This window comes from Bubalus kerabau, chromosome 19 (genome assembly GCF_029407905.1).
Source record: "Bubalus kerabau isolate K-KA32 ecotype Philippines breed swamp buffalo chromosome 19, PCC_UOA_SB_1v2, whole genome shotgun sequence".
NCBI lineage: Eukaryota > Metazoa > Chordata > Mammalia > Artiodactyla > Bovidae > Bubalus > Bubalus kerabau.
Genome location: NC_073642.1, coordinates 67,290,984 through 67,311,823, shown reverse-complemented (window position 1 = coordinate 67,311,823; position 20,840 = coordinate 67,290,984). Strand labels below are relative to the sequence as shown.

The 20,840-nt window shown below is 47.9% G+C and overlaps 1 protein-coding gene across 15 annotated transcripts in view; it reads right to left on the bottom strand.

The window, feature by feature from the left end:
- Window positions 1-20,840, bottom strand: part of PPP2R5C (protein phosphatase 2 regulatory subunit B'gamma) — a 140,693-nt gene that overhangs the window by 51,594 nt on the left and 68,259 nt on the right. For 14 of the 15 annotated variants that reach the window (XM_055556595.1, XM_055556603.1, XM_055556600.1 and 11 more), the window contains one exon: window positions 5,639-5,838. In XM_055556595.1, coding sequence (XP_055412570.1) covers window positions 5,639-5,838 — 200 coding nt within the window. Of the gene's footprint in view, window positions 1-5,638; window positions 5,839-6,569; window positions 6,708-20,840 lie in introns of those variants that run through there. The other variant, XM_055556598.1, reaches the window with a different exon arrangement.

The following is a 20,840-nucleotide window of genomic DNA, read 5'->3' as shown; positions in this document are numbered from 1 at the left end:
CCCAGGCCGTGCTGGTAGACCTCCTTGAGAGGAGCGCTTCTCACACTTTTTGGTCTCAGGACCCCTTTAAACTCCTGCAAGTTATTGAGGATCCAAAGAACTTTAGTTATTAGAGTTCTGTCTATGGACATGGACAGTATTGGAAATTAAAGCAGAGAAATTAAAAAAGAATACTTGCTCATTGAAAAATAATAAACTCATTATGTCAATATAAATTTATAAAAATAACTACATTTTTCATAACTAACGTTACTTATTTCATAAAACAACTCATATTAAATAAAAAGATTTCCTAAAACAAGTTCAGTGAGAAAGGTGGCACTGTGTCACATGTTTGCAAACTTCTTTACTATTTGGTTTCATTAAAAAAAAAAAAACCACAAAGCTGAATTCTTATATCTGCTATGCTCAGAATGTTCACTTGGTTGAAATACAGGAAGAAAAACCTGTCTCCAGCAGATACGTAGTTGGAAAAGCGAGGGGTGATCAATAGCTCTTCTAGATAACTGTGGATTTCTTTGATACTTTACCAAAACTTGACAAGTGGTAGTTCACTAAAGGAGAAGGCAATGGAACCCCACTCCAGTACTCTTGCCTGGAAAATCCCACAGATGGAGGAGCCTGGTGGGCTGCAGTCCATGGGGTCGCTAAGAGTCGGACACGACTGAGCGACTTCACTTTCACTTTTCACTTTTCACTTTCATGCACTGGAGAAGGAAATGGCAACCCACTCCAGTGTTCTTGCCTGGAGAATCCCAGGGACAGGGGAGCCTGGTGGGCTGCCGTCTATGGGGTCGCACAGAGTCGGACACGACTGACGAAACTTAGCAGCAGCAGCAGCAGCAGCAGTTCACTAAAGGTTACCTATCCTGTGGAATCCTAAATCTTATCAGTTAGAGGGGTCTCTAATTCCTGAAAACCCCATGATGTGTTTTGCACTCTGAATGGCTCTCCGGCCAGTGAATGATTTTATAATATCATCTGTTCGTCATTTGGAAAATACTGGCCTCACTGAATTATGTGTGTTAATGTATTGTAAACAAATTGCCTATTAGACTGAAGTGCCATGCTTTTTAAAAACAGGTTTATTGAGATATTCACATATCATACAATCCACCCCTTTAAAATGTACAACTTGATTGTTTTTAATATATTCACAGGACTGTGGAGGCACCACGTCTAGTTCCTTTCATTGTGTATACTAAGGATCCCACTCATTGGTATCGACGCCAGTCTCAGCAGGACAGCTTGCAGCACTGGGAAGCTGAAGTCTGCACTGGCAGATACAAATCTTCCAAAATTCAAAATTTCTCCTGAGAGCTTGAATTTTCTTTTTGAATGCTCAAATTTTAATCACTGATAACAAACATCATCAGTTATCTTCCTTAAAGTGACATTTTCATTTTATTTTGTGAGAAGATGCTCCCTGAAAACCCAAGTCTGAATAACCTTTTTGTTAGTCGTTCAAGTATAAATGGTATTCTGTGAAAGAAGAGGCTATGCTATTAACTTGGTTTTGCTATGAGAAAAATGCCAAAGCCTGAAAAAAGGATTAATTAGATAAGTTAATTAAATACCAGATGGCTGACTATATTTTAAAAATGGCCGAAATATTGAGATAATGGAGTTTATGTAATTTAGCCTAAGAATCTAGACTCCAGGAACTTCCCCCCTGGGTATTGCTCCCTTTTCATCCTCATCTCCCTGAACCTAAGCTATTTTAATCTGGAAAATAAAGGTCGGGCTTGATGATCTATAAGCTTCATTTAATTTCCGTTGAATGACGTATAATAGAAAAACACCTCACATGAAAAGTGCTAAACATCATTAGCCAAGAGGGAAACACTAACCAGAACGCCAGTGAGATCCTAGCTCACACCTACCAGGATGGCCACCATCAAACAGATGGGCAGTAACAAGTACGTGAGAGGTGGGGAAACTGAAGCCCTCATACCCCACTCCTGGGAACGTGAAACGGGGCAGCCACTTTGGGAAGCAGTCTGGCAGCTCTCCAAAACGCTAAACACACAGTGTTAGCACGGGACCTAGCGTTCCACTCCTGGGTAAACTCTCTAGAGAAATGAAGACACGTATGTACACAGAAGTCTGTACATGAATGCTCACAGTGGCATTAGTCACAACTGCTAAGTAGCAGAAATGACACAAATGTCCATCAATGGATAAACAGATAAATAAAACGTGGAGTATATATTCATGTAATGGAATATTATTCAGCAACAAAAAGAAGTTCTGACACATGCTACCACATCAATGAAATGTGAAAACATTATGCAAAGTAAAAGAAGGTCATGTACTGTGTAATTCCACTTCTAAGAAATATCCAGGTTAGGCAAATCTACAGAGGCAGGAATTAGAGGAGCGGTTACCCGGGGCAGGGGAGGGGAGTTAGGAAGAGTGGCAGTAACTGTTAATGGGTACAGGATATTTTTTAGGGGGATGAAAATATTACAAAATTGTATGTGCTGATGCCTGCACAACCCTGTGAATAGACTAGACTGAATTGTACATCTTAAAGGGGTGGATTGTACTTATGAATTACCCATCAATAAATCTGTTAAAAAAATATAGCAGCCCAGTATAATAGGCAACATATTTAAAAGAAGTACACATAAAGAATGCAACATCTCTAGAGCTTTGGATTCTTCAAAGTCAGTAGGAATAAATGTCTGTAAAAATATTAAGACAGGGACTCCCTTTGCAGTCCAGTGGTGAAGACTCCATGTTTCCACTGCAAGGTACAAGGGTTCGATCCCTGGTTAGGGAATTAGGATCCCAAGAACCATGTGGTGCAGCCAAAAAAGAAAAAAGCAAAACACACACCAGGCAACCCTTCAAGCAAGGCTCAGTGGTAAGCACACCAGGGGCGTTGGGATGGAACTGCGAAGGGGCCCACCTCTCCGCCTGCCCCGCCGATTCTGGGCGCTGCGCGGCGGAGGCCTTTTGTCGGCTCTTGAGTTCTGCACCCACTCTGCTTCTGAGAGGGTCAGACATGCTGCCGGAGCCGTCCCCACCACACTCTTGCACTGTGTCTTTCCTCAGCACCCTCCGTCTACCAAGCGAAACAGCGAGAGCAGACACAGCGCAAACCCTCCCTCACTCTCATTAACCCATCAACAGGGGTGCCCCCTCCCCGCCCCTCCTCGAGGGAAGGCCGGCTGTGCTCTCCTGCCCTCGCTGCAATCAGAGACAGAGCACAGAACGACCGTCCCTGTCCTCAGCGACACGGGAAAGCACCTCCTTCACGGACCTTCGTGGGACGGTCTAACTCACCTCGTACCAGGTTTCTCTCCGCACCTCTTCCCACCACGTGGGCGGTCCTGCAACTCTACTCTCTCCCCACTTCCCCTTCTTTCATGGCCTCACCTTAACCAAAAACGACACATTACTGATCCCAGTTCTGGGAGGGCGCACGTCTTGCTCACCACTCTTATTTCCTCACCTAAAAACGTGCTCAGGGGATGCTCAGCAAGTGTCTGCTATGTGCATTAGAGGCAAGATGCCCAGGACTCTGAAGACGGCCTGCATTGCCTGGAGGGGAACAGAGCTAAGACGGCGGGAGAGCCTGGTTATTAGGACACAGTTTTAACAGGGAGGCAAGAAGTAATGATCATTTCATCTGAAACAAGTCTCAAGAGCTCAAGGCATGCTAAGTGGTTCTGGTAACATGCCACCTCAGTGAAAGACCCAGGAGAGACTGGGGCCCGCGGGCAGTGCAGGGCAGGCATCCAGTCCACACCCGGCCAGCCTGGGCCTCGATGCCCCTTGCGGACCCCCTCCCTCCCGGGGAGAGAGCGGGACTCAGGGGCTGCTGGCAGCCCAGGCTCCGTCCAAACAGAAGAAGCTTCCACACAGGCCATCTAATACAGAATATATTGAGTGTTTATAATAGATGCCATTTAGATACACAATGGCACCCCACTCCAGTACTCTTGCCTGGAAAATCCCACAGACGGAGGAGCCTGGTAGGCTGCAGTCCATGGGGTCACTAAGAGTCGGACACGACTGAGTGACTTCACTTTCACTTTTCACTTTCATGCATTGGAGAAGGAAATGGCAACCCACCCCAATGTTCTTGCCTGGAGAATCCCAGGGACGGGGGAGCCTGGTGGGCTGCCGTCTATGGGGTCACACAGAGTCGGACACGACTGAAGTGACTTAGCATAGCATAATTCAAAAATAGAATACATTTAATATACAGTAAAGCAGCATTTAAAGTCAATGGAGAAAGGGGAATATTCATCACATGATGTAGAGACTAATGATTTTTTAATCATTTTAGAAGACACAGTTATATCTCTACCCTGAGACATTAAAAAAAAAAAAAGGTTCCAGGAGGACTGCAAAACATCTTGTGAACAACAGAATTATTAAAGTGTTAGAAAATATTAGAGATTTCTCTTTGCGGTTCTGGGGTTTGGGAGGCCCTTCCATAGTAACTGAGAGTGGAAATTAAGGAGAGAAAAAGACATTCCCTGATTTTCCTTAGTCTGGATGAGAGAAGCTTTAAAGGATTTACTGATCAGCATACACCTGCCGGGGGATAGTGAAGGACAGGGAGGCCTGGCGTGCTGCAGCCCATGGAGTTGCCAAGAGTCGGACACGACTTAGTGGCTGAACAATAGGCCTGTGATGGTTCTTCAGGTAGGCGTCTGGGGAGGAACCCAAACGGACCTCACAGCCCTAGGCGGACAACAGGCTGGTAAAGTCTGACCTTTAAGAGTTAACCAAAATAAAGGAAGCAAGTTGATCTCAACTTTGGATACAATAGATTATGAATTACACAAAGAACGTGATTTACATTTCTTTTCTTCCGAAGCACACATACTAATATAAGAATAAACATATTTTAGGTCAATGAGCCTAGTCAATTTTGAAATATATAGCTTTAGGGGAAAAGAATCAGAAACTTAGAGAGTTCAATGGAAATCAGGATTTAAAATTTTGTATTAAGCCACAAGGATTCCCTAGTTATCAAGGAGTAGTATTTCAAAGACAGATAAAATAACAATTCACAAAAAATGCAACAGATAACTGGAGTTCAGCATTAAACATTAGAGTTTTAAAAATGGTATCACATGAAATGTTTCTAGATGGTACTGACTGAGGTCACAGCGGGACCTGCAAAGGACCTAGAAATGGGCTGGAGAGTCTGAGACTGAAGACAGGGATTTGGGAGTCAAATGAAACCAACGATGAACCAGCCAATCAGGGTGGACTGTCCTGACTCCAGCTTGGCCCTACCACTATTTTACCTCCTCCCAACCATCAGCATTTTCCTGCCTGTGTGTGGACCACACGCTTACTTCTGAATTATGCACGGGCACTGTTAGAGAGGGTAAGACAGTTAAGAAAAAAATGAAAGTTCTGACATTTCTACCCCACGTGGTGGCTGTGAGGATCAGGTGAGTTAACACACGCAGGGCACAGCGGTCCTTCGAGTCCCCTCACTGTAGTCGATGTTCATTCTTCCAGGGGCCAGTACACATTTTTGAACAGGAGGATTTTTTTTTGGTAGCGAACGTCATGTTAGGCTTAAACGTCTTAGCATATTCTAAGCAAGTCAGAGTTCAGTTTGTAACCGAGGGTTGGGCACGCTGGTTAAACGGCCATTACTTACCATATGGACTACTTCTGGGTAAATAGGCTCTGTGATCACATTCCGATTATGGGTGATATATTCTACCATCTCACTTAAAGCAGCTCGTTTTACTTCCTTCCACTTTAGGTCACTTAGTGGATCGGAAACAAAGTCAAAGAGGACACAACACTGACGTAACTTCTGGATGAAAAGCTTCTCTTGATCAGCAGGAGGAACATCTGAAAAGGAGAAAGCAAAGTATTATTGATCGCAGCAATGCTTAACCCAGAATTACTGTGACGCGCTTTTAAGTTTTCTACAACTTTTGAATCTCTATTGGGATTTGAGAAACAAGAGATGGGGTAGGAGTGAATAGAGATTATACATTCCTTAAAGACAATGAAAGGAAAAAATAAGCTAGTCGCTGCTCATATCATATGCTTCATATGACAAAGTTTCTATGTTTCTTAACTCTCTGAAGCCATGTCCAGAGTACTGTTCAAAATAAGATTCTAATTAAGTGCTTGCATTCAACAAACGTGACCCTGAAGCCATATCAGATGCTGGCAGGATGCTGGGCAGTGGAACAGGAGGCAAACTGCAGCTCCGGTGTGGGGTGAGGGGCACCGCGGGCCCACTGCGCAAGGCAGGTGAGGGGTCACAGGAGGGGTGCCCCCCGGGCCCGCTGTTGCTCTAGATTTACGGGGGAGGGCGTGGTGGCTGTCCCTTGGCCAGCTGGCAAGCAGCAAGGGCCATCGCTGTGGAGCTGCCCAAACGCGCTGTTCCATGCACACAGTGGGGGTCTCCACCCACCCTGGTGCCCCGTATCCTCCGTCAGCGTGGGTGACGGTCAACACGTGTCACCTACGACAACAGCAACACAGAAACAGCGCAAACAGCAGCGGTGTTACTGAGGGAGTGCTCGCCTGGGCCGGGGCCGCACCGAGAGCTTTATACGCATCACACATACTTTTCTCACGGAATCTTTACAATGACACAACAGAAACGAGATGCAGGCACGGATTCGGTGCAGGACTGGGAAGTGATGGAGCGCTGTGCGACGTTCTGGGAGGTGTTGGAAAGCCCCGATCTGCCCGTGCGAGTGTGACAGCTTTCTGGGGTGAAGAGGAAATCGGTGGTGATATTAACAAACAGGGTCTATTGACCCATTGACTGAAATGTGTCCAAGATCTGCCTGACACAGTGAACCAAGAGTTTCCACAAGATCACACTGGTGTTACACTATCAGTTAAGGGTAAAATAGCCATTCGGAGGGTGAAACAGCCCACCAGGCCTTAATTTGATAAGGTGTACAGGAGCCTATTACCGTGGTTTCAGATTCCACACTGCCGATTCCTTCAAGAAACCTCTCACTGCTTACTTTTTGCTGTGGTATCAAAGAAAATGTCCTTAACAATCTGAAAAGCCTACTGAAACGCTCCTCCCTTCCCAATCATGTGCCTTCCCGGAAGCATTGTTTTAACCCAAACACATGGCAACAGGCTGGATGCAGAGGCAGGCCGCAGAATCCAGCTCTCGCCTAGTAAGTTAGACATTAAAAAGACTTTCAAAATAGAAAATGATACCACCCTCTCTGGTTTAATTTTTAATGTGGTCAATATCAGTAGTTAAGCCTGCATAAACAGAAGCTCTCTACATAGTTCTGAGGGGCGTGAGAGGGTCCTGAGACCAAAGCTGTTGAGACCCCCGCCCCATAGGAGCCAGCACCGCAAGTGGGTGCCCAGGTGGCCCTGGCTTCCCTGCTTCCACCCGCCTCTCTTCGCATCAGCTCCCCCAACCCTCCTCACCTCCCTTTCCTCCACCAGCTGCCCCTCCTGTTTGGAGTTCTCGCTTGGCCTGCTCACTTCCTGGTCAGACAGGACGCACTCCCGGTCGTCATTTAGCTCCTCCTGCCTTGAACGGTCAGCTCCCTCGCTGGGCATTTCTTCCGCATCGGACTGCTTGCTGAGAGCAGGTGCCAGGTGAATGTCCCCTGGTTCTCGGTACCCTCAGTGCCCAGTGTGGAACCCTGCAACTAGCAGGCACTCAGCACAGCCTCCCACTTCCTGGGAAGCTCCCCGAGTCCCCACACTGCACAGCTGGTCCAAGGAGTGAGGGCGTGCAGCCTGAAGGGTACTCAGGACTGAGGGACAGAACTATGACCACAGACATCCTGAGTCTAGGTGGCTGTTGAATCACTTAGATGACTAATAGTCACTACAATGTCTGGGTCTCTTTACAATCAAACATCCAGCCCTCTTCAATGAAAAGCTTCATTTTCTTAATGACCTCCGAGCTTGACTTCAGTCCTCACTCAATTCCATACCTGCACTCACCCTCCACTTTGCCAGAAACACCTTGAATGAGCACATTTTGTAGTCACAGCTCGTGTACGTGGAAACCTTGGCTTTCTCACACTGTAGAGAACCGAGAAGCCCGTATTTACCCCTAAAAACTACGTGATGACTCAGCTGTCACCAGAACTCTGAAACAATCCTATTGCAATAAGAAGGAAGAGCAGAGTAAAATCTTTTTTCTTCATAAAATTTCTACCTATAAATATCCTTCTAAAAAAACCAAGAAAATCTCAATTTGCTGAAACTGTCAATTCTTCCAGGGTTCCAGATGGCTAAGGTGTTCAGTTCAGTCGCTCAGTCGTGTCCGACTCTTTGTGACCCCATGAACCGCAGCACGCCAGGCCTCCCTGTCCATCACCAACTCCTGGAGTTCACTCAGACTCATGTCCACTGAGTCAGTGATGCCATCCAACCATCTCATCCTCTGTCGTCCCCTTCTCCTCCTGCCTTCAATCTTTACTGTATTAAATATTTTTGTTTACAGTTTGAAGTTTGTGAGCAAAATCTCATGACCTCGTGTTTTAAAACCTCCTTCGGCTACATTTACAACTTTATTGTTTTTTAAAAAAACTATATTAGACCAATCAAATCGAGTGAAAAATATTGCACCCACAGCCCCATCAGATATTTCCTTATGTTCACTGATTTATTTGGCTGCATCGGGTCTTTTCGTGGCAGGCGGGATCTTTTGCTGTGGTGCACGGGCTCTCTAGCTGTGGTGCCTGGGCTCAGTAGCTGTGGCACACGGGCTCAGCGGCTCCATGGCATATGGGATCTTAGTTCCCTGAGCCCTGACCAGGGATTGAACTCGTGTCCTCTGCACTGCAAGGCAAATTCTTAACCACTGGATCACCAGGTAAGTCCCTTCTGTGTTTTCTGAATGCAGGTTAATTTAGGTTCTTGTTGGTCATCATATTTTAAAAATCTTCAGTACTTTCTGCTGTGTTAATAGACTGTACCACTGGGGGATAAAAATGAGTGGAGGTGCTGGTGGGAGAATATGCTTTTTACCCTTGTGTACGCTGGGTCTCTACAGAATGAGTTATTTTTGTAATTGAAAAATAAACTCTCTAAAAACTATTGTTAGCATTGCTAATCTTTTTTTTAAAAAATCTATTTATTTTTTAGTTGAAGGATAATTGCTTTACAGAATTTTGTTGTCTTCTGTCAAACATCAACATGAATCAGCCATAAAGCATTGCTAACCTTGAAAGAGGAAAAAAGGTATGACAGATACAGCCCGTACTTGACCGGACTGTTCTGATTACCATGTCATGTGGATCAAACGGTAAAAGCTACCCGGGGCTGACGCTGTCGGTGTATCACGCTTCAGCGTTTGGTATTCAAGACTGGTACTGACTCTCGAAGTAATGAACCACGACCCCGGATTTGACCCAATTTTTACAATTACTTCTATGAAGCAAAATAAAGAATGGATTTTGAATTCTGCCCATGAGTGACAGTGGTTTACTTTAAACTGTTTATAGACAAGTTAACACTGACATTCTTGTTTTCAGACATATTAAAGAGCAACCTTGAGCCCCAAAGAGAGCACCAACTAAAAAGCACAATATGAGACAAATTGCTGTAGCCCACGGGCTTGGCCGGGAGCCCCCGTGACAGGGGTCTGGACGGGCCCCAGGGTACCACCCGGAAGCCCGACAGTGTGCGGAGTGAGATCTCTGATCTAAGAGCAAGAGGAACATGGAAGGGGCATTTACAGCGCTGGCTGGAGAGCGTTCTTCATGTTGAGTAACATTTCCTTTCATTATTATTTTTTTAAGTTAAGAGTGGTAACATTTCTCTCTACAAATAACATCACAGGTGCCTTGCATTTATATTAATTTCTTCACCCCTCCCTCAGTTGTTTTCACTGATTTGCTAACGTGAACTTGGGATGCTTCCTGATTATTTCAAGGTAAATCCTTGATGATACCAGGAGCAAACCTGATGATACCCACGCAAAACCTGCAGGAGGCAAGGAGCAGAGAAAAGACTAATGTTTAACCCACAGCATCTGAAGAACGCATTGCTCTTCGAAAAACATATTTCCTAAAGGGAAGCCTGTAATTAACAACTGATGCATAGGGGCGCTTAATGAGGGTCGCCGCCAGACAGGGGTGGCTTCGTGAGTGTCCCTGGCCCTTGGGTGAGGGAGGGCAGCATTCTCACCAGTGGCCCCAGGGCAAGCTAATAAGGAGTGGACACCCTCCTCTGACCGCTGACCCCCAAGATGCGGGTGAGCCCTGGGGCCTACCCAGGGTGATGACAGAACTTCTACATGTGTTTTCTTTTACGAAGAATAGAAAAGTAAGAGGTACTAATATTTGACAGGAGCTGACACACGCTGGAGGTGTGTGTTTAAGACTGCTCTGCTGCCAGGCAGGAGTGATCGAGAGCCTGGGGACCGCTGGCCAGGCAGTGAGGAGCCTCTCCAGGCCTTCCCAAGTGAATCCAACACAACACAATCCACAGGTGTTTACAGCATCTGTGCATCTCAATTACCGCAGGGACGGATGGACATGACAACACGTTGTAACCGTCAAATTGTAAGACGGGACACAAAAAAGCTGCATCACTGAACTGTCACTGTACTGGAAGGGGCGGCAAGTGAACCCTGTCTCTGGGTAGAAATATTATCAAAGGAAACAAAACAAAACAGGGAGGCCCACTTCCATATGACTCATCTCGGTGGTGACGAGAAACATTCCAAGAGGCCAAAAGGACCAGCTTTGGCAGGACAGTCATAGAGAGGCAGGCCTTTTTAGCACGGAGATGGTGGCTTTTCCCAAATAAACACAACCCCGATGAGGACCAAAGCCAGAGCTGCACGAACCGCCAGCCCAGAGACGTCACTTTGACAAGATGCTCCCAGAGGCACGGCCGTGAGGGTGGGAACCATTTCGCAGTCACTCATGTACTCCGTGCTAAGCAGATGCAGCAGGCTAGCTTTGATAGACCCCCGTGCATCCCTCCCGGCCCCCAGCGCCCACCTTCCTGACAGTGTGGGGATGAGAGTCTATGAGCATGTGCCCATTCTGAGCCTGCAGACAAGAGGCAGTCCACACAAAATGGAAACACGTACAAACTCTCCAGAAGGAGAGAGCCAGTCCTTCAGCCTGTCTTTCCAATACACTTATTCTGAGTACAAAGTGAGTGGGAATACAGCTGAATCCAATTACTACCAACTTGGAGTAAATCTGGGATTCGTCATTAATAGGCATTAAACTCCACTTACTCTTGGCAAGTACCCCCTACCAAGAAGAGTTCAGCGATACTGCTTTGATTTTGAAAGAGAGAATTCACATGCCGGTTTTTGAAGTGACTGTTTTCCCCACTGCCTCCTGCGTCTTCTGTCCGGAACCAAGTGTCTGCAGACATGAGAGCCCTTCTGTTGCACCGTCACCTCCCCCATCGCAACACAGCAGAGCCTCACAATCGGCCTTATTACCTGTCAGACGACGCTCCTTCACCCTGCCCAGCTTTACATCTTGACCATGCATGGCCTTCAAATTCCCAGATCAATTTGGCGAGAACAGAAGTCTTTGCAATATTGACTCTTTCAATCCACAAACAAGAAATATTTCTCCAATTACTCCTTTCCTTAAATGTCTTTCAATAAAAATTTTATACTCTTCTCCTAAAAATACATTACACATCATTTTTCAAGGTTTATTCTTAGGTATCTGTTATGTTCTGATGCTACTGTAAACTGTATCTTTAAAAAGATTCAAGAATTTTCTAACTGCTGATGTGGTTTAGAAGAAAAAAAAAAGATTTGGAATATGACTTTTGTAACCAGCTACCCTTTTGTGCGTATGAAAACAAACTTCCTGTATTTTTTAATTAATTAATTTTTAATTGGAGGATAATTGGTTTATAATATTGTGCTGGCTTCTGCCACACATCAACGTCAGTCAGCCACAGGTATAGACGTGTCCTCTCCCTCTTGAACCTCCCTCCCATCTCCCACCCCATCCCACCCCTCCAGGTGGTCCCAGCTCCTATTAACTCTAATGACGTCTCTGTGAGTCCTTGTGGATTTCTGTGGGTACCACCCTTTTATCTACGAGTACCGACACTGTTCTTTTTCTCACCTGAGCGACGCTGCAAGGCATCGGTGAGGGCGTCACCTTGGTCTCTCCATCACCTCCGAGGGAAGCTCTCCCTAGCTCCCCAACCAGATAGACACTGGCGATAGGACTCTACAGATGACATTTAGCAGAAGAAGGAATTGTTCTATAGGTTTATGCATGCGTGCTTAATTCCGTCCAAGTCTTTGCGATCCCACCTGCCAGGCCCCTCTGTCCATAGGATTTTCCAGGCAAGAATTCTGGAGTGGGTTGCCATTTCCTCCTCCAGGGCATCTGCCCGACCCAGGGGTCGAATCCATCTCTCCTGTGTCTCCTGCATTGGCAGGTGGATTCTTTACCACTGAGCCGCCTGGGAAGCCCCATTGATGGGTTCAGTGCCATCTCAATCCAATCCAACAGTGACTTCTGTGAACTGATAAGTGAATTCTAAAAGGTACATGGAAAAGCAAAGGGTCAACACTCACCAAGACCCTTGGAGAAGAACAACAGGGCGGGCGGGGGGACTTGCTGTTCTAGAAACCCAGACTCACAGGGAAGTTTCATGAATGAAACCGGCCACCAAGAGCAGGGCCCAGGACAGGCTTGTGGAGACGTGGATACTTGATTTACAACAGGACTGCATTACAGAACAGCAAAGAAAGATCAGTCTTTAAAAATACAGCTCTGGGAGAGGAAGGAAGGATAGAGAAAGAAGACATCGGATCATATTCTACGCAAAAATAACAAATAAGTTCCTGGAGGACTAGGACTTTAGTCTGAAAGATAAAACTCTAATGCTTTTAGAAAATAATACAAAAGAATATCCCATGTAGAGAAAGAAGTAGAGAAGGACTTCTTAAGACCTAAGGACTGCAATCATTAAAGGACTGATGTAATGAACTATATAAAACTCAAACCTTTTTCTTCATCAAGACACCACAAAGAATGAAAAGACATGCCACAGAGTAGGAGGACTATTTGAATACATAAAGCCAATGAATTAACGTCTGGAATATGTAAGCATTTCCAATAAGTCAGTAAGAAATACGCAGAGTACCAATAGAAAACGAGGCAAAAGTTTTAACCGGGCACTTCATGCTGCTGCTAAGTTGCTTCAGTCGTGTCCGACTCTGTGTGACCCCACAGACGGCAGCCCACCAGGCTCCCCCGTCCCTGGGGTTCTCCAGGCAAGAACACTGGAGTGGGTTGCCATTTCCTTCTCCAATGCATGAAAGTGAAAAGTGAAAGGGAAGTCGCTCAGTCGTGTTTGCAGCCCACCAGGCTGCTCCATCCATGGGATTTTCCAGGCAAGAGTACTGGAGTGGGGTGCCATTGCCTTCTCCGTATGCCCCAAAGGCTAACTGATCGCCACTCACTAGTGGCTAGAGCAATGCAAATGAAAACCACAGTGAGGTACCATGAGACACGCCGCAGACTGGCAGACAGTCTGAGGACACCCAGTGCTGGGAGCAGCCGTGCTGGGCTGGGCAGGGCTGCAGGGCCCAGCGTCACCAAGGACAGAGGTGGACAAATTCATTTGCGAGCTGGGATGCACTGCTGGGAATCATGTATGTTTTAAATACGTGTGTGTGCATGCGCACGCACATGTGTGTGTGCATGTGTGTGTGTATATATACACACACATATGTATGTTTATATAAACCTAATGGAGTTCAGACACACGTGCACCACAACACGTGTCAAAGAATGTCCACAGCAGCACTAACAGCTTGAACCAGAAACAACCCAGTGTCCACCAGCAGTGGGCATTATATAATATTCTGAAGCTGTGGCGATGAATGAAATACAGCCACACACAACACGGACGTACCCTGCAAAATCCGACTGAGGGAGAGAGGCAAGATGAAAAGGACTTACTCTGTGATTCCATTCACACGGAGGCTAGACACAGGTGCTCCTGAGACCTGTGTGTGACCTCCGGGGGGTTGTGGGGGTGACTGTGGGGGTGCCGGTTACAGGAAGACTTGCTTTGCAACGACCCTTCACACTTTGCGCTTGTTGTGCACGAGTCTGTGAGTTACATTACAAACCGCAAAGGTTGCAGAATACACGCACGTGGCAAAAAACGCCCGCAAGAACACTCAGGAGCACACGGCGAGCCATGAGCCTCCGACCCTCCTCCCAAAGCTGAGTGCCTGGGGCCCCCAGAGCCGCCAGGCACACACTCCACACACAGCATATATGGGCGTCTCCTACACAACAGCTTTAGAGGAACGAACACTGACGATCTCCAAACTAACCTTGACGGACACACACAGACGATCCCAGCACATTTCCTAAGGTCCCTCCAGGCATTTCCGTTGAAGAATTTAAGCTCTGGATATGTGCCTTTTTTTTTTTTTTAATAAATTTTGAAAAAAATTCCCAATCAAGAAGCAATCTTAGTGACCTCTAATTTTTTCTAACTATATAAAGTGTCTCCCTGTTCCTCTCAAAGAAAGGATCAGTAATTATGACTTCAGATGCATAATGTAAAAACGGTGGCACGATTTGCTCATCAGATCTAATGCACCTGGTATAAAGCAGAGCAGAGCAGGCCCCGGCCTTGAACACGTGGAGCCTGTATCACAAGGAGCTGACTTAAGGACGTATCCAGTTACACACGGTAGGCACTGTACCAGGCATGACAAGAGAGAGATAAATTAAAGCATGCTACTTGATCTAAAAGAAAGCCACAACTAAAATAAGTGAGAACTGCAATGATGCGTGAGGCAGGACGGGGCCTGGGGGTGGGGAGTGTGGTGCAGGGAAGGGTTTCCTGAGGCGCACTTGAACTTGGCCTTGGAGGGAGGGCAGGAGCCACGGCAGCTCAAGGAGGCAAAGGTTCGCTGTGGAGGGGCCGGGCCCCGCTCAGCTGGGAAGAAGATCCACAGGTGCTGTGCTGTGCAAGTTGTTTGGTCGTGTCTGACTCTTTGCCACCCCATGGACTGTAGCCCACCAGGCTCCTCTGTCCATGGGATTCTCCAGGCAAGGATCCTAGAGTGGGCTGCCATGCCCTCCTCCAGGGGATCTTCTGGACCCTGGGATCGAACCCGAGTCTCTTACATCTCCTGCCTTGGCAGGTGGGTTCTGTACCTCTAGTGCCACCTGCCCACCTCTCAAATCCGAGCTCAAAAAGAGAACCTTACCCGAAGGCAATAGATTACACTTTATAAACCTAAATTAATCACAGTGGATCTTTAGCCATACATTTTCACAGAGGAGAAACTCTGTCTTGCTCACCACTTAATCCTTAGTATCTAGGACTGGCCAAGCACACAGCAGAACCTCAAATCATCTGCTGAATTTGAAATAGTTGATCGGAAGGAAACAAATATGGGTAATTTAACTGAGCAGCATCATAATTTAAATCACATTTATATTAAAATAATGACACAGGTATCAGAGCAGAATGCAAAGTCCATATAAAACTTATGACAAAGTTCTTCAAAGAAGATGCTCGTGTGAGGCATTTCAGCACTCTAAACTCTCAGAGGTTTGCATTTTGACAGAAAAATCTGAGAAGTACTGCGAGTAGACAGATTTGAATCAGAGAGGGTTTTTAAGTGGATGATCGACATAAACACAGCCTGGAAGTAAGATCTCTTCAGAAGTGACACGGGGGCACTGAAATGAAGATGCCAGGAGCAGCGGGGATCTACTAGGAGGGAGAAAGCAACAATCTATGAACCGACTTCTCAGTCTTCTCAGGAGGCAATCGTCACTCCGAGCATGGTTCCTTAGGGTGTTGGCCTGGCAGGGGTCATTTTTGGTAATAATTATCTCTTACTCCACAAATCCAAACTTCTGCAACTTGAAAGCCTGATAAATACACTGAATGAAACTCTCACTTCTCTGTAGACGATGCGATGAGACCAATTCTACAAGAATCCATGGTGCCTACGTGATTTTAAAGTTGAGTGAACCCTCCCTCTCCAGCAGTTCCTCACTTGGCTGATGAAGTTAAAAACCATCACCAACCTTGTAAGTCTTTCTCCGTGTCACAGGGCAAGGGTCAAAGTTCATCTATTCTAATGTCTACATGTTCCACTTCAACACCAAATAGACCAAGCTTCTCTTTCCATGTTCTCTTTTTTTCTTGGTGGTCCTTAAAACAAGGCTGGACTTACAATCAACAGCGTCTTAGATCTGATGGGACTTCACCACACACACTGAGCCACGGGGTCAGATATTTCATGCAAATACAGCCCACAGGCTGCCCGCTTCACGCTGTCTATACCGCCTACACAGGGAGCTAGCAGCCCGCTGCCGATGTGAAGGGGCCAGAGCACCGGGCACCGTCCTCCTGCTGCTCAGAGAGAACCAGCCGCGGACGCCCAGCCCTGCATCCTGCCTCGCTGTGCAGAGCCGCCCTCCTCCGGTCCTGGGTGGCGTTCCGCGTGCCGCAAAGTGGAAACACCGCCCGCTCTATAATCTGGATGTAAATCTGGTGATGCAAGGATGCCAGCAGCTTCTACACCACCGCTTTCACTTTAAACATGTTTCGCTGGTGATAACTACGGCTCGAAATCCATTATGAACACTCCCTTCGCAAACTCCAATCCTGTAGTTTATCAGCTGAGCCACACATGTGCGTGAAGCTTACCTCCTCCCTCCCACAGGAAAAGACCTGCCCCCCGGGGCTGAGTCCGGGCTGGAAGGTGGCTCAGGACAAGCGCACCTCGTGTAAATCCGACATCTGACTGGTTTCCTTGCCAACCTGGGCACGCCTCCATCCAGCCTTGGAGACCCTTTTTCCCTCTGGTTTTCCTGCAGTTCTTCAGTCTTGTCTGTATTTACACACAAAGCAGGTCCCATTCCCCTTCCTCACTGACCTTCCACCGCTGACCCCCAGCCCACCATCCCTTTCTCATGAGACTACAGTGTAAGCTTATAAGGCAGTTATTCTCATTTCAGAAAGCATCATCTGAAGCCAAGGTCTAGTTCATCCCCGTGCTCTGCACCCTGGGAACTGGCAGCTTCGCCAGGGAGGCGGGCAGGGCGGGCAGAGGCTGAAGGAGGGTCAGACTGAGGTGAGACAATGGCCAGCAGAGACTGGTTTCCTCAGAAAAGCTCTTCATAGGCAAGTGAACTCAGGAGAGGACGTCACATGGAGAAACAAACTGATTTCCAGCCTAGGCCCTGCCGTAAAGAACACGGCGAAGTCACGACAGGATTCTAAGCCTGGAAAACCTCGAGCGGACACACAGGGACGTTTAGGAATGTGTCTGCACCTCCCGGCGCAGGCGATGCATAAGAGGAAGTCAACAGATTTGGCTGAATTATAGCCTCCGCTCTTTTGACAGTGAAAGATTAAGTCAAACTCCTAGGAATAAAGAGATTCAGCCCCAAATTTGTTGACAAAGGCTTTCTTTCCTGCTTAAGGACTTAGTTCTAGAATGCCTCATCCGGGAACAAATAAGACACTCACCATGAGTACAAATTAGTAAACACCCAACGTCTCTGGTCACGTTGCTTCCTCCCTCACTGAGGCTGGCGTTTCTGATGAAATATTATACAATACCACTGCGCCTGGCAACCAGCAGCGCCAGCAACACAGCAGCGCTTATCTAAGGCACAAGGACAGGTTATCACTTCAGGAAAAGTGACTGCTTTTATTACATTTGACAAGTAAGAGATGGCCAAACAAAGGCCGCAGAACTTCTCATATCTTTACCAGTGGACAGAACCGTGTGGAGTTGTGAGAAGGATATACTGAAAAAATAATAGGGGTTTTTCAGTTTTTATTCACATTCTCTACCCCCGTTCTCTGTGTCTCAGATAGATGAGTGATTCTTTCTGGACACAAGCTCTTTTAGAGCTTCACGCATATCTGGCCCAAGGCTGCGCCACAAAGGACCAGTGAAGGACACGGTCCGGTAAACCCCGAGGGGCTGTGTGCCCAGGAGGTGGGGCCCGGAAGTGGTACAGGCGCCAGGACATTGGGGGAGCAGGACATCGGGGAGCCCGTGCACGCTGTGGGTCACCCTCCCCCGGCGGGGGGAAGCTGATGGAGATGGTGCTGGACCCCTCTGAGCCCTCACGGGACCTGCCAGCCTCCTCATCTCCTGTGCCCACCGCCCCGTCCCTCGTGGTCTAGTATTAACTAATCAGCGCTAATATTTGCCTATGCCGGGTTCTGGTCTTCAGCTCATAGTCTGTCAACTACTCCCTGCCCAGAGGCTGGTCCTGGTAAGGACGCCAGCAGTAAAGACGGAGGACAGCCCCCCATCTCCAAGGCTCAGCACACCCATTCTGAAGGTCGGGGGGTGCCCACGCCCCTCCAGGGACACAGAGCTGAAGCCTTCCCCAGGGGCTTCCCGACATCCCACACTGAACTTGGCCTCAACTGGGGAGGACCATGGAGGTAAAGAGGGGGCATAGCTGCTGTGCCCTCAGCAAATAAAAGGCATCTGACCAATGTGCCACAAAAACCAGCGGCGGGACAAGGACAAAGCCAAGGGTGCCGACACCCCTGCGCAGGGTGGTCATCGCAGACTAAACCCTAATACATAAGATGCACCATCCAAGGGGCTGGCCAAAAGGTTCATTTGCCCTTGGAGAAAAACATGCCAACTCAATCGCGTTTTTGTTATTAGTTGAAACAGGAAACACTGTGTTTGGGTGTGTGCTGAAAGACACTCAGCTGCTCCTTTACTTCCTAGCTGACCCCAACCTGCAGGGCAAACCGAGACGATGCTTCTACTTGGCCCCCATTTGCCTGACGTGCAGGGTCTGGTGACACGGAGAGCCTGCTGGTCTGAAGGGGGCTCCGCTTGGCTCCCACACGAGCTGCTCCTGGACCTGGGAAGAGGAGCCCGCCCTGCCCGTGGGCATGGCGAGGGGCAGAGCTGCAGGCGGTGCCAAGGGCCACAGGAGGAGCCCGACTCGAGCAGGCAGCTGTGATCTCAGTGTCTGGGGACAGGATGGGCACAGCCTCACGGGGAGGACGAGGCGCGCTGAGAACCAAGGTGGAAAGGGAGGACACGTGGGGTGGAATTTCAGCACCGCCTGTTACTAACTTACTGACCTTGGGCAGAAGGCTGGACCCCTGTGGGCCTCGGTTTCCTCAACTGGGAAATGGGGGGTAACTAAGCAGGGGGGAGCGGGGGGCTGTGAACAGATGTGACGTGATGCAGTGATGTCTGAAACCGACCATGCCCTCAATACAGGGTGCTTGCTTCTGTCTCCCGTTAATCAGATGCAGTGGCTTGTTAGCGTCTATTACTCCATCCTGTTTATGCTCCTATCCTCAGAAAATGTCTGCTACGGAAGCAACGTTTTTCATCCTCTCCAGACATTTCCGAGCAGGCCGCCAATGCCCTGCACGCAGCAGCGAGCCCGGCACCTAACAAAGGCCGACTCTCAGGCTGTCGGCGTCTGGTTGTGCATAACACAATTACGTGGGTGCTCTGGCGAGCGAGGCACCGTGGCTGCGCTCGGCTGCCCCGGTCCCTGGAACGGCGCGGCGCGAGGGCAGCTACGTAACTGCTGGCCGAGAGGGGCTGGATGGACCCCAAATCCAATTATGACCCGTGTGCCTGCTGGGTCACAGAGGAGCCCATCTCTCTGATGAGTTCATGGACGTTTTGGAGTATCAATTTGTGGTGTAACTGGATTTGGATGGGAAAATATCCTTGAAACTTGAAAGGTTTATAAGGGATGATGGTAGAGCTGGTTTTCTGGGGAGTAAGCCTGCTGCCTGAAGCTACCCGGGTGAGGAGACAAGATGACCTGGAACGCAGAGGCAGACCAGGTCGGCAGGAGACACCGCTGTGCCCTGCGGTGGCCAGTCACGCGACGTTTCTGGGCCGCGGTTTCTGTATCTAAAAACTAAGGTTCTTTCAGGCTCGACGAGATTGTGTGAGACCGCTGGTCTCAGACACTGGGGTGCCGGCAGCAGTTTCCCGAGCGGGGAGATGAAACTACAACAGGTCTCTAGAAACAGTAAGTGCTACGTGGGCACCACAGGGAGGCACACACACAAAACCAAGGGCTTGAACCTAGACGCGAAACCTGCACATGGCTGACCACCAGTCAACATGAATCGCCCCAGCCAGACATTTAATGTTGAAATAGTATATTTAAATCAATTTACTCAGTTTAAATAGCATTTTGAAAAAGAACTATCTTCAAACCCTTGAGATAAAATCCTTGAAATATAACTTTCCAAAATAATAGAACAGCTTGCTTACAGCAATGACAGAACTGGCTGTAAGTGGGCGTGTGGCCCGAGAAGCGGCGACTCTGGTCTCAGGCTGGCTGTAAGTGGGCATGTGACCCGAGAAGCGGCGACTCTGGTCTCAGGCTGGCTGTAAGTGGGCGTGTGACCCGAGAAGCGGCGACTCTGGTCTCAGGCTGGCTGTAAGTGGGCGTGTGACCCGAGAAGTGGCGACTCTGGTCTCAGGCTGGCAGCCAGAAGCCCAGAAGGGAAGCCCTCGCCTGTGGCTGTGGTCAGGTCTGGCGGCCGCTCTGTCTCTGCTGGCAGGTTGGGGGTCTTCCAGACCCAGGTCTCTGCCTGCAGCTCAGCTGAAACCCCGTCCAGCTTCCTCGCCTCAACTGTGTAGAGCATTTCAGATTTTATTCTATTTCTTTTGCTGGAGGTCTAATCTCATTTATTTTTGCTTGGGGCCTGAAGAATTTCCTTAAACAATTTTGAAAATTTAGTTTACTATTGTATTTCATTTTGCTGGTTCTCCACACTGTCTTCACTTCACATCCTGGAGTGTGAAGTCAAGTGGTCCTTAGGAAGCATCACTACGAACAAAGCTAGTACAGGTGATGGAATTCAGCTGAGCTATTTCAAATTCT